The following is a 12,108-nucleotide window of genomic DNA, read 5'->3' as shown; positions in this document are numbered from 1 at the left end:
TTTATGAATTTTATTTATAGTGTAGCATATTTAATTAATTTATTTTAAAATTCAAACAATCAATATAATTTAATTAATTAATTGATTAAAAATTTGTTGGAATTGATTATCAATTAATTAATATTAAATGAAAATATTAATAAGAAAATTCATTTCGTTATATGTCGCCATAAACATTACGAAACGATATTGATAGATATCGTTATTCAATAGATGGCAGCACAGTTTAGTCTTAGTGTCATGCGACATTTCAGCTTTAGACGTAATAACCAAACTTTGTTCTTGCATATTTAAAATACTAATTACAATACATTAAATTCTTTACATTAATTGGATTACTCGTTAAGTTTGATTGTATCATAAGGTAAAAAAACTATTATTACTGTTTATTTTTATAAATATAAATAATTATTGCTTTAATTGAAGTTTAATGTATGTTGCTTTACACGTTGTGAACATTGATTTCGAAATCATTTTTTATTTCATTCAAATTTATTTCGTTCATTTTATTATTTAAGCATTTATATAATATATTTACATAAGTTTTTTTTACAAATATTCCTTATAAATTTTGATATATCGAATCTTATAAGTAACAAAATATATAGGTTATTGTTTTAAAAAATAATTTGCAGTTTGATAACAATTCAAATTTTTATTCAAAATTAATTACTGTATTGTAATTATCTTGTAATTATGCTAAAATAAGAAAATTTGTTATAATTTTGTTATTTTTTTTTTCAAAAATTCACATAAAATTAAATTTGTACTTTTAGAATGTCTGGTCGTGAAGGAGGTAAGAAAAAGCCTCTTAAGGCACCGAAAAAGGAACAAAAAGTTTTGGATGAAGAAGATCTAGCATTCAAGCAAAAGCAAAAGGAACAACAGAAAGCACTTGCTGAAGCTGCTAAGAAAGCAAGTCAAAGAGGACCTCTTGTAACAGGCGGTATAAAGAAATCTGGCAAAAAATGATTTAATTAAGACTGATGAAAAATGCAATCAATATGCACACCATGTTTTTATCAAGACATGATTTTGATATTATTAACTAGTATACCATCCAATTTTGGATTTCCTACACACTGATAAATGATTAATATCTGTAAATAAAACATTTATGAACTGAATCACAGCAATATATGCATTTCATAGGTATTTGCATTTTTATCGTTGAACAATTTAATATGTTTCATATGTTTGTAATTGTTCTATTTAAGTATTAAGTATGGATAATAATAAAATAATAAAATTCTTATTAAATAACTTGTTTCTAGAGATTAGAAACAAATTTGCAACCTATAATCATTGATTTATTATCGTTTGCTAAATTATTTTACTTATAATTAATGTTTCATACTTCATACTTTTTAATTGCTTAATCCTGCAGTTGATCTTATTTAACTGTCAAGTAATAAACCGTTGCATCAATTAACCTTGAATTAAAATACTCTAAATAAAGATTTTAAATTCATTTCAATGATGTAGTCACGTGTATTAAATTGACGATATCATTGTAAAATTTTATCGATAAATTACGAAGTTATAAAAAACATAAGTAATAATTAATAAATAATATTTATTAATTTTATCTTTTCGAATATTTATTTCTTTAAATCAAGTACAAACATATGTCTACTGAAGAAACGTGAATTACAGCTGATTGCCATATGATCGGCAGTGTTGGCAACTTTCGCGAAAAAAATTTCTTAATCATACTCTCTCTTTAAGCTTCTTCGTTTCGTATTGTATTAATTTTAAAACGAAATATATATTTTAGACAAAGCTAATAACGCAGTTTTCGATGTTCCGCTTATTTAGGAAAAATAAATTTTATATTCGTATAAATTGAATATTGGTATAAATCTTTTAAATTCTTTTTAAATAAATAAAGAAATTTGACAAACATTTTAATATTCTACCTTCTAATCTTTTATTCGTGTATCGTAAATTGTATTACCATATTATTTGAAACGAATCTTGTAATATGAAAAAAAGTCAGTGAGATTACGTAGTGTATTCCTTAAAAAGAATTTAAAATGCATACAATAAATATTTGGACTAAATATTATTTCATTTGGTTTTAGATAAATGGATCTGGATCCCATCATATCGGAATAGAATAGTTATTTTATTGAACGCATGTTGGTAAGCGTGAGATCTCACGAAGAGCTGTCACTGGCTGGGTCAGTTGGCAACAGACCTTCGAGGTGGTCATAACTGCTTGTGCTGTCTTAATCCTGCATCCGTCAAAACTCTCTTATCGAGTTTGCATGTAAAGAATAGTCGAAAGAGTTCTCGTGTGTGCCGTGACAGAAAAGACATAACAGCGAGGAACGAATTCACGAGTGCGTCGATAGTTCGGGAAAACCATGGAGCTCGTTAGGATCATTTGACCCACGGGAACGACTCCAGGCTCGGTGGATCGTGCTACCTCGCGTGATATTACAAATCGGTGAGTACAAGCCACTCTCTTCCTCTTTCTTTGTGTGACAGTTTGTTTCTGTTCTTTTAACGAAGAACAAAGACGAAAAGTATTCTCTTTCTCATTCTACTATATGTGTCATGTAAATGCTTTGTATCACGAACAATATGATGCATGTATTGCGTGTGCCCAGAAAGGGACACCATGATATTCACCTGCATCACTTACCATATTGCAAACTTTATGCTTTTTTTCGACCTCTTCCACCCTCAAAGGGTTGTACCGTAACTACTAGTGAGATGATCGAGCGCGATTTCCTGGCTTGACATGTGTGGGTAACACTGTAGTCATATAAACGGCTTATGTAGTGTATTGTGAGAGGAAAAGAGAAGAGCATATAGTTAATGCGTATATCTAGTCTCTTGCCACGCGTATTTCGTTCGGGTAAGAAGTTTGGATTTTTTCATATTGTAACGTTGCAAACTTTTTGGTAGAAGGTCATTAGTTTGTATAATTTATTTTAGCTGATAAATTAGACAGCCGGTTAGAAATATGTTAGAAGAAATTCACGCAATTGATTAAAAATTACAACACGATAATTTTCTATTCGTGATATAAATTTGTTATGTCTTTGATACTTTAATTTTTTTTTTTTTTCGATTTTATTGTGTTTAATCATTTTGGTGATAAAAAAAAATTGAATTTATCCATAATAGATTATTTGATCACATTTCTGTTGACAGATTTAATTTAAATCTCACGAATGTAACTTTAAATGCATGATAATTATTTTACATCTCAAAATCATTGCTACGCGATACCTTGACACATCGAAGTATTGCACAACGCTGTTCGTTACGAAAAACCGTTGATCATTCTTTTGAAATTGTTCAAATCGTTTCCACGTCTCGATCGATTCGTGACTCGTCGCGATGAATCGCGAAGAATCGTGAAATAATCGCTGCGACAAACTTATGACGCATTCGAATGCACACGTGGAAAAGCTCGAGGGTGAGTGGCGTGTCACCGACGGTGCTTTAATATAACTCGATATAAATCACGAACGTATCGAGGTTAACTTTGACCTTCTTAATATAGCGGAACCTCATGCTTCGAAATTCTCATATTCTTTATTAATTTCGACCACGTATTGCATCAGTATTTTGACGTATCGAAACTCACGTGAGTTTATGATTTAATAGATTTTAACATGAGACTTTATACGCGATATTGTTAAATACGGAAAATTACTTTAATCTTATTCTTTTTTTTATCCAGTTTTCTTTATTCATATTGTGCGCGCTATTATTATGGTACAGTGCATTGCGTCAGACTTCCAATAATGAAAACCACGTGCACGGTGGGACTATATTAAGGTAATTACGAAATAAGATACATCTACGTCCAATTATTATATTTCGATTGGAAAGGATTTTGTGTTCGATGAATAATCGATATGGAAAATTTTAAAATTTTTTCCATATTTGATCACTCATGAAAGATAAAGGGATTTACTTAAATATTCGATCGTCAAAGTTGCAATACGATTCAATTACAGCGCGTAAAAGTTCAATATTTTTTTGATAATGCTGTTCGAAAGAAAATATAATTTTATTCGATAGAAGAATAATGCAATTAGTGCAATTTTTCGTGTCCGGATATGTGTATTTTGTCTCGGTTGTCTGCATTCTAAGTGCATCAGTTTCTCATCGTTAGTTTTGGCGTCGTCATCGCGCTCGTGTACTCGCTGCGGTAACCTTGTGCAACGCTTTACCGATTCGCATCTACGCCTTCTGCAGAATCTTTTTTTTTTTTTTTCTTTTTTTTTTTGCATTAAAAAGATAACAACGGAATGAGATTTTTTTATGCCGTTGAATGAATTCAACGAGCTTCCGTATCAATTGACACCAATTAGCTGTATTATTATAAAGATTGCACGTAGGCATCGCTTACGTCAATTATTGATTCGATTTACCCTACAAAAAAATAATTATATCTTAAACAATTTTCTCTTTTATTAATTCTTTTTCTCGTCGTACAAACGTGATTCGTACATACGAGATTATGTTAAATGTTTCGTAATCGTTTCACTTTGGACGAAGTAAACACAGCTATAAACATTCGAGTTCATGATCGTTTGATGACAACAATCAATTCTTGTACGAATCATTTCTATGCGCATAATGTGATACCAAAATTGATACCAAACCAGCGGTCAGAATTCATATTATATATATTCAAACTCTATGCTATAGTTCATGTAGGAATTTTGTTTCGACGGTTCAATATAGATATAGATAGAAACCAGAGAATGAATAGAAATCTATTCCTAAGGTGAGGTGGTCAGTTTCGATCGGAGGTTTAATTCTTTAACACTTTAACTTTCAACTTCTTCGTGAGAGAGAAATGTTCAAGCAATTGAAGCGTACAAATCGACAAAGGAAATTTTCCTTTTGATCAAAATTTACATTTCGAATGTAACTCGTTACAAGATTAATCAAACACGAGTATTTACCGATATTACGTAAATACGTTCATATGAGTGACACAAAAGCTGGAATTATCAAAGAGATCTCTTTGAATCTCATTTAAATACATTACGTTCGTAAATCAGTACCGACGTCGTGTATGCAATACTGTAGCAGTGAAAACGCGGAAATCCTTTGCATACTTTTAAAGATTGAAGCCTAAGAGAGCAGCTCAACCACTTAGCCAGTGCTAATTCGAGCGTTGACTAAAATCGCTTCGGCTAAAAGGGTTAACGATAAAACGTGCCAATTTTCTCGCTACGTCGTAATTCGTGCTGTCAATATAACCACGAATTCTAACCCATCCTATTCAATCCGGTGATAAGCCGTCGGGCCATGAAGCTATACGGTCTCGACCTCCTTCTTCCTACTCTTATCAACATGCATACGCTCACATCGCTATATACTAAGATTACCCGTTAACTTTCTGAATTGAAAATCCTTTCTCTTTTGATCGTTCTCCTCCTCTTTATCTGTTTTATCCATAATTCTTTTTCTCTCTCGATCAATTGGTTTCAAGTTTGGTAAAAGTGATGGAAAAGTATAAAAGATTTAACAGCTAGATAAGCGGAGAGCCGGGTAAACGAGCTGACCCACATTGACGAAGAACCGTTCGTACGAGCAGGATGTGTACGTGTTCAGCGAACGTTCGTATGCACCGGAACACTCGTGTGTTCCGTGACGACAGAATGCATCGATCGAGAAAGGCCCTTTCCGTTACGCCTCTCTCCTTGTCGCTCCCACAACGATAACTATTATCGATGGATTAATAAAAGTAGCTAGATGATTATTCATCCTTCTTCGATCGGATAACAATTCCAATTCCGATTTATCGATAATGGAAATGAAACATTTCGGTCAAATATTCTTCGATCGATCCTGTTTCTCTTTTTTATCAAGTTGCATCGAATTCTCGCGAGAAAGAAAGGGAAAAAAACTCGTTGTTCAAAGTCAATCTCGTGTAATCGAAACTATTGAGAAATTGTATTCAACGTGCACAAGTAGTTCCTTCGCATCTAATAAAATAATGACGGTATCGTGATGCGGTCTGTTATAATTTTACGATCTTACAACCAGCCAATGACTCATCTCGCGGCTAATCGCAACGGGCGGCTCTAAAGTTTCCTTTTGCACGGCTCGACTCTCGAGGGAGAGTGCGAATACCACGTCTTTGACACGCTCGTGCATCTTCTTTATATATATATATATATCTGCATTGTATCGTCGTTCGTATATCACGTATGATATTTCGATCGTGATTACGATCCCAATTAGTTTCTCGCGAATTAAGTTTCGAGATCGATGAAGCTGCGAGCTCGTTCACTCGTCTTTTATATTCAACCAGTTTCGTAACTAATCGGTTCGCGCTACACGCGTTGTCGTTGACAACACATAATACCACGACGCCTTATGTAAGCTCGATACATGCGAGATAGAAGATAGCGATGCACGTGTTATCTGAGAGACGAGACCGCAGCCTTGTTCGGGGACGATGCAACTGCATTGCACCTTGGCCACATCGCGATATCGCTTCTTAACGTGCCTCCTCCGTTTAGCTTAGCCAAGATCGTGAATAGAGAATTTCCATTTGCTCGGGCGGAAATCCTTCTGTTTGGATGTATTTCATTGGAAAACTCGGGCTTGGCTCGTTGCTCGACTCGACGATTGTGAAACACGAGCGAACACGAGTTCTACTTTTTGTAATTGTTTCTCCTTGCTCTTAACTTGCCTTAGTTTTCACCGTTTCACCGATTCAAGTAACAAACGAACTCGAATTATCGTGCACAGTACAATTTTCTAATTACACGTCTCGATCGAAACTGTTAAACGTAGAAATTTTTTTAGGAAGCGGAAAGATATTCATGAATCAAGGATATTACGGTTACTCTTTCCATCATTCTAGCTGTCAGCTATCCCGATAACTATCGGTTTCGCTCGCTTTCACCGCGATTCAATCTGTGGTATCGCGATAATTATCGTTAAATCACAGATTCGTGAAAGTCGCGATAAACCGTTCGAATTGCCGCAAATTTGCAGGGGGAAAATTTCTTCTCCCTGTATTTCGTAATCGATTCGATCCGATTTTTTGGACAAAATTCTTCTCGCGTATTTTCTCGTCGCCCGCGAATATTCGAAGAAAACCTGGCGGCCACGCGTTTCGTTCGACAGGATTCGCGATAAATTTATTTCGAGCATCGAAACAACTCTTTCTCTCTCTCTTTCTCGGGTCGAGCGTGCAAGAACCTCGAGTCGAGTTACCTTGAATTTTCTTGCACGTCCGCCCAAAACAGCGCGGTTCATCGTCCTCCGCGGTTTAGAATATGACTCTCTCGTATTATTTTGACATAATTCGACCGACGCGCGTTTTTTTCTCTCTTTCTTCCTTTTTTTTTTCTTTTTTTTTTCTTTTTTTCGTCCCATAAGCGATCGAGGCAACAAAGACCGACCTCGGATCGTTATTCGAAGCCGCTGAAAGTCGCACGTGTTTCTTTGTCGAGTGTATAAAGAACGCCCGTGTATCGCGTATTATTAGGTCATTGACGCGTTGAAGAAAGGAAAAAAAAAAAGAAAAAAGAAGACCTTAGAAATCGTTAACAGTTTAAGAAATGATTCGTGTGCCAAAAATTCGAGGGGAGATACCTCGATAGTCTGTACGAAGATGCGCGTGCCAAAAATATTTCGTTTATGCTTAACCTTATTTCGGGAGTAAATCTTGGTGGCGAGCCTTCCATTTAAATATAAATCGTTCGCTCGCGATTTTTTTTTTTTTTTTTTTCGAGTTTTTCCAAACTCGATTTTTAGAAATTCTCGCGAATTATTCCGCCGAAGATTCGTGGATTTTGCACGCGATGCGCTACGTAGTTGCACGTAGTTACGTAGTTAATTAAATAGAAATTGAACAGTAGTGGACAGTTGGAATCGTTAATGATCGGAATCGTGCATGTGCCTGCGATCGCACGTGCAACCGCGAAATCGCAGTTGTGTTGGTTGCATAATATGCAGGTAACCTAGATCCGCACCCACTGCTTCCCACCCACCGTCCTCATTACCCCTTTGAGATTCTCTCTCTCTTCTTCTTCTCTTCACCTTCTATTCCCCCAGCCACTCAAGAAAACTCTTTGTTTCGCGTCAAGACGCACTTTGCACCGGTTTCAGGCATCTCGCTTCGGTCGGGTTCACCAATGCATTTTCGCGTAATTGCGCTAATAGGTAGCCACACTCGATCGTTGTTCTCTCTCTTCTCTCTCCACTTTTTCTTGTCGTGTCGATCTTTCTCCCCCTCCCCACGAACGTGGCTCGGTTAATTGGATGGCGGGTACGATGACTTTTTAATTAGTTCGCTTCTTTTTTTTTTGTCTTCTCGAATCCGTGGGGAACGATTTCTCGGTAAGGGGAAAGGAGGAAACGAGCACGATGAGTAGCAGGCTGCATTTTAGTAAATACTCGCGTAACTCGAACAACGCGAGAAAGAGGTGAAGTGGAGTGGTACGCTGTGAAAAAGATCCTCGTCGAGCCCTTTTTCCACCCTCCAGCCAGAATTGACGTCATGCCCTTCCCTTCCCTTCCCTCCGTCGAGACATTCGTCAACGTGGAAGGTGCATTGTGTGTCACGACATGTCGTGCAACACGCTAGGCCTTATTATTTATTCGCCACGTAGCGTAAGCTGCCTCGAAACAACGTAATTACTCATCATCGTCATCATCATCATTTCTGGACATTGTATATATTGTCTCCGTGTAAAATTAAAGAAATTTCCCTTCCTCTTTTCTTTTCTCACTGCTACTCGATCCCGATTTTGTTTGCGCAAAACTACTTTATTCATCCTACGCCGGCCTTCGCTCGAAAGAAAATAATTCCGCGGGGAAAAAATTTATTATCAGCCTCCTCTGAAATCCTGTTGCTCGAGAAACTTTAATGATACCTATAAATCAGCTCGTGATACAGCTTCGAATTCATTTAAATTCACGAGGCTGGCGATACTCGAATTGATAAGTGAACGCAGGAGGAGGATGCTTATGCGTGCGTACGCCCGTGCCAAAAGCAGAACGGATGCGGAGAAAAGAATCCAAAACGACACCTCTGTATCTCGTTCGGGGCCGTCTCGGATTTCGATATTGCAGTCTACTCTTACAGCGTTGATTATCATCGTGAAACTGGATAGTCACGGCCTCCACGTGTATTAGACGTACAAAACAGGTACAAGCTTCTTTCCGTTCCTTCTGCCACGATCTCGAGCCGAATAGCGTATGCGTGTGTTCGCTCGCGATTCGATGGAAACGCACACTATCTTCCGTGTCAGAACTCATCGAGCTGCTCGTGTGGGACTCGCTATCGCGATGAAGCCGCTACAAATATCTTTTTTTTTTTTTTTTATTCCGATTCTAATTGAGAAAAAATTCGTGGAAACGCGAAAACGAGGCGGAGAAACTGTTCGATCGGTCGAACAGATATCTGAAGAAAAACTGTATTGTGAAAATTATCGACAGATAATTCCTCGAAGTTGGATCTTATTTGAAATAGCAAGTCCGTTTCGTATTTTATTTATTTTCGAATGATAATATTACGTGTATACATCTCATAACATTAATCGATTAATAATTTTTCTGCTTAAGTTAATTAAAAGGTCGTCCTCTTTTGAAGGATGATAGTACACAGTTTGATACATTTTATTAAAACTTGGAGGGAAACTTGCTTGTGATGTACACGAATTTATAAAACTTGGCGTATCGATCTTTCTTATCCCGTCTCCTCTCAGAAGAGGATCCTCGGCTCATTTCCTTCGGAAAGAGGCAGAAGTATCGTTCGATCGAGCGGTTCTAATCTCGTTAATTATCGCCCTATGAAATTCGATTGGAAATCGAGCGTTCGTTCGCTCCCTTGAAAGGTGAACGGGCAACCTGCGGTTTCACAGAGGCCGTTGTACACCTTGCAGCTATCCGCACGGTGAATTATTTCGAATTTCCCTTGTGGGGAATTGCTATTGTCCTCCACGACCACTCTCCGCTCTCTCTTTCTCGAACGAACGAAATTACGCGAGCGGAGAGAGGCGAGAAAAATAAATTTTTGCCCCCCTCTCGCAAAAGTTAAGATCAATCCAAACACTTGGAAACATTTGTTCGTGGGATTCGTTCTCTACGCTCGTGACAATATATACGGCTAGCCGGGATAGATTCGTCCGTAAACCGTGCACCCCTTGTTACTTCGGCCAGTCGACCCAGTTTCGTGGCTGTACTCCGCAAAAGTGGAACGCGGTGGGTCAATCTCGAGAGGGAAGGAGAGAGAACTCTCGATTTTTGTGAAGAAGAACACCCGGTTTGAAGTGACTCTTCGGTGTTCGACTAACACGTGACGACTATGATACAACGGAAGTGCGCGAAAGAAGTGGAAAAGATAAAGGAATAAAGGAGGGAATTTCACGGATCCCTCGTTACGCGCGGCGGGTGAGTGCGAAAGAGCGCGAAAGAGTCTACCGGAAGCGCGAGTTTATTTTTGGGTGGCGTTCGAAACGCTGTTTTGGCAGCACGGACAGAATCGAAAGGTACGCGACTCGTGATGTATTTCTAGCGATCGGCGTTCGACCGTCTAATTCGACCAGCTTTGCCATTGGATTCAAGTAGATCGCAACGGTTAACGAGTTCGGCCTTGTTTTCGCGTTAGAAAAACAGGAAGTGGGCAACAGGAACGGGATAGGCCGACCGAATAATAAACCACGAAACGATACGTGCAGTAAGGAGCCACGTTGTTTTAACGCCTTTTATGATCTTTATTCTACTCGCGATATCCGCTCTTTCTTCCCATTTACATAACGGTGAGTTATGCGTGTGCGCGTGTAGGATAAGATTTATACAGATTTTTGAAAATCGGTTTACTTAATTGTTGTCGAATTGTTTTATTGCTCGATCGGTAAATCGATCGGTCTGGTATTTCGCTCGCGTTTCTTTTCGTTCTGCAAGCATTTTGAAGTCGCGAAACGACACCGCAGCCAGGGTGCGGTTTCACGAGTTAGCAACAGAGCCAGTCGTGGCACGGTGTCGCTGCACCACGACGGCATCGTACCACGCACCGACACGTGTGCACTCGTGCAAGCACATTATGCAATCGCGTGCGTCGGTTTTACGCGCAATTCGCAAGCTCTGCCTGCGCGTGGACGCCACGCGGAAGTTGCGGCCAAGTTTGCCAGTGTCACCATACGATAATAAGTGTTGGGATATCGACGGCCACGTGATCGAGATATAGCGTGTTGCCTTTCAATTACCGTGCATATTTTCTTCCTTCGGTTCAACAGTAGTTTCGTATCTTTCGTGGAATGCTGTTTCCTTGAAAACTATGTGCCCACCGTGTTTCCCGGTAGTCAAGTAGGACACGGTGCGCTTCGATCAAAATCTCTCTGAATAAGAATTTTATTTCCGAGAGAACCATTTGATTTCGTTCCAACGAAATCAATGGAAAAATCTGCCAGGCGATTTTCTTTTTTTCGTGCAAATATCTTGTAAATAGTTGTTGTGGAAATAATTCATTAATTCGTTTGTGGAATCTCAATAGTTGTCATCAAGGTGAAAGGATTTTTCCGCGTGATTTCGATTTACGCAGTTTCACGCGATTTATAATCGAGCGATGTCTCGATATTGCGTTGTCATCGACGACAAATCAATCTAATCTCACAATCGTATCCATACACGTTACGAGTTATTAATGAAGCGATCCAACGAGAATTGTAATTATGACACGATAATATTCTGCGCATGCAGAATAATTATGCCAACGATGAACAGAGATTCTGAAAGTTAAAGGTCCAACGATGTCGCTTCCTATCCTATCCTGCAGTAAAACTGCAGTAAAATTTTTCTCAACCCCGCGTTGAATTATTCTCGAGGCCATTGAATATAAATGGCCATTTGTAACGTTCGAAATTTAAAGTTGTCGAGTTCGAAATTACTTTGGTCTGGGTTCCATTTGTCCATTCGAACGACCCTCGTTTCGATAACGAGAAGTACCGCTTGTTTTTCCCGATGGCCTTTGTCACTAAGTAGCTTAGAAATGTCTGTTTAAACGGACCTGGTAATTCGTAGCACCTGGCTACGAGTGAAAGGACACGAATGAGAAAGGATTGCTTGCTCCTTTAGCTCGGGTTACGGTTATCGTAATTCGGCTGAGCG

General features: G+C 38.2%; 2 protein-coding genes across 2 annotated transcripts in view; both read left to right on the top strand.

Moving 5' to 3' along the window:
* The first annotated feature begins 171 nt into the window (after positions 1 to 171).
* LOC100871516 (translation machinery-associated protein 7 homolog) lies at positions 172 to 1,127 on the top strand. Its single transcript, XM_003698909.4, has 2 exons — positions 172 to 364; positions 777 to 1,127. Exon 2 carries the CDS (start codon positions 778 to 780, stop codon positions 970 to 972), a length of 195 nt encoding a protein of 64 aa, XP_003698957.1. The 5' UTR covers positions 172 to 364; position 777; the 3' UTR covers positions 973 to 1,127.
* A 1,044-nt stretch (positions 1,128 to 2,171) lies between these two features.
* The window catches only part of atos (atos homolog atossa), a 30,393-nt gene continuing 20,456 nt past the window's right edge, over positions 2,172 to 12,108 (top strand). Inside the window, exon 1 of the mRNA XM_086914299.1 lies at positions 2,172 to 2,452. The gene's annotated coding sequence lies outside the window, so the exon portion shown is untranslated. The remainder of the gene's footprint in view (positions 2,453 to 12,108) is intronic.

The sequence above is a fragment of the Apis florea genome, unplaced genomic scaffold (genome assembly GCF_048593485.1).
Source record: "Apis florea isolate Af1SG1 unplaced genomic scaffold, ASM4859348v1 contig_3587_pilon, whole genome shotgun sequence".
Classification (NCBI taxonomy): Eukaryota; Metazoa; Arthropoda; class Insecta; order Hymenoptera; family Apidae; genus Apis; species Apis florea.
Note: the sequence above shows the minus strand (reverse complement) of the source record. Positions and strands in the feature narration are given on the sequence as shown.

Excerpts from the sequence above, each read along its gene's own strand:
- LOC100871516 (XM_003698909.4), top strand. The coding sequence starts at position 778 with ATGTCTGGTCGTGAAGGAGGTAAGAAAAAGCCTCTTAAGGCACCGAAA.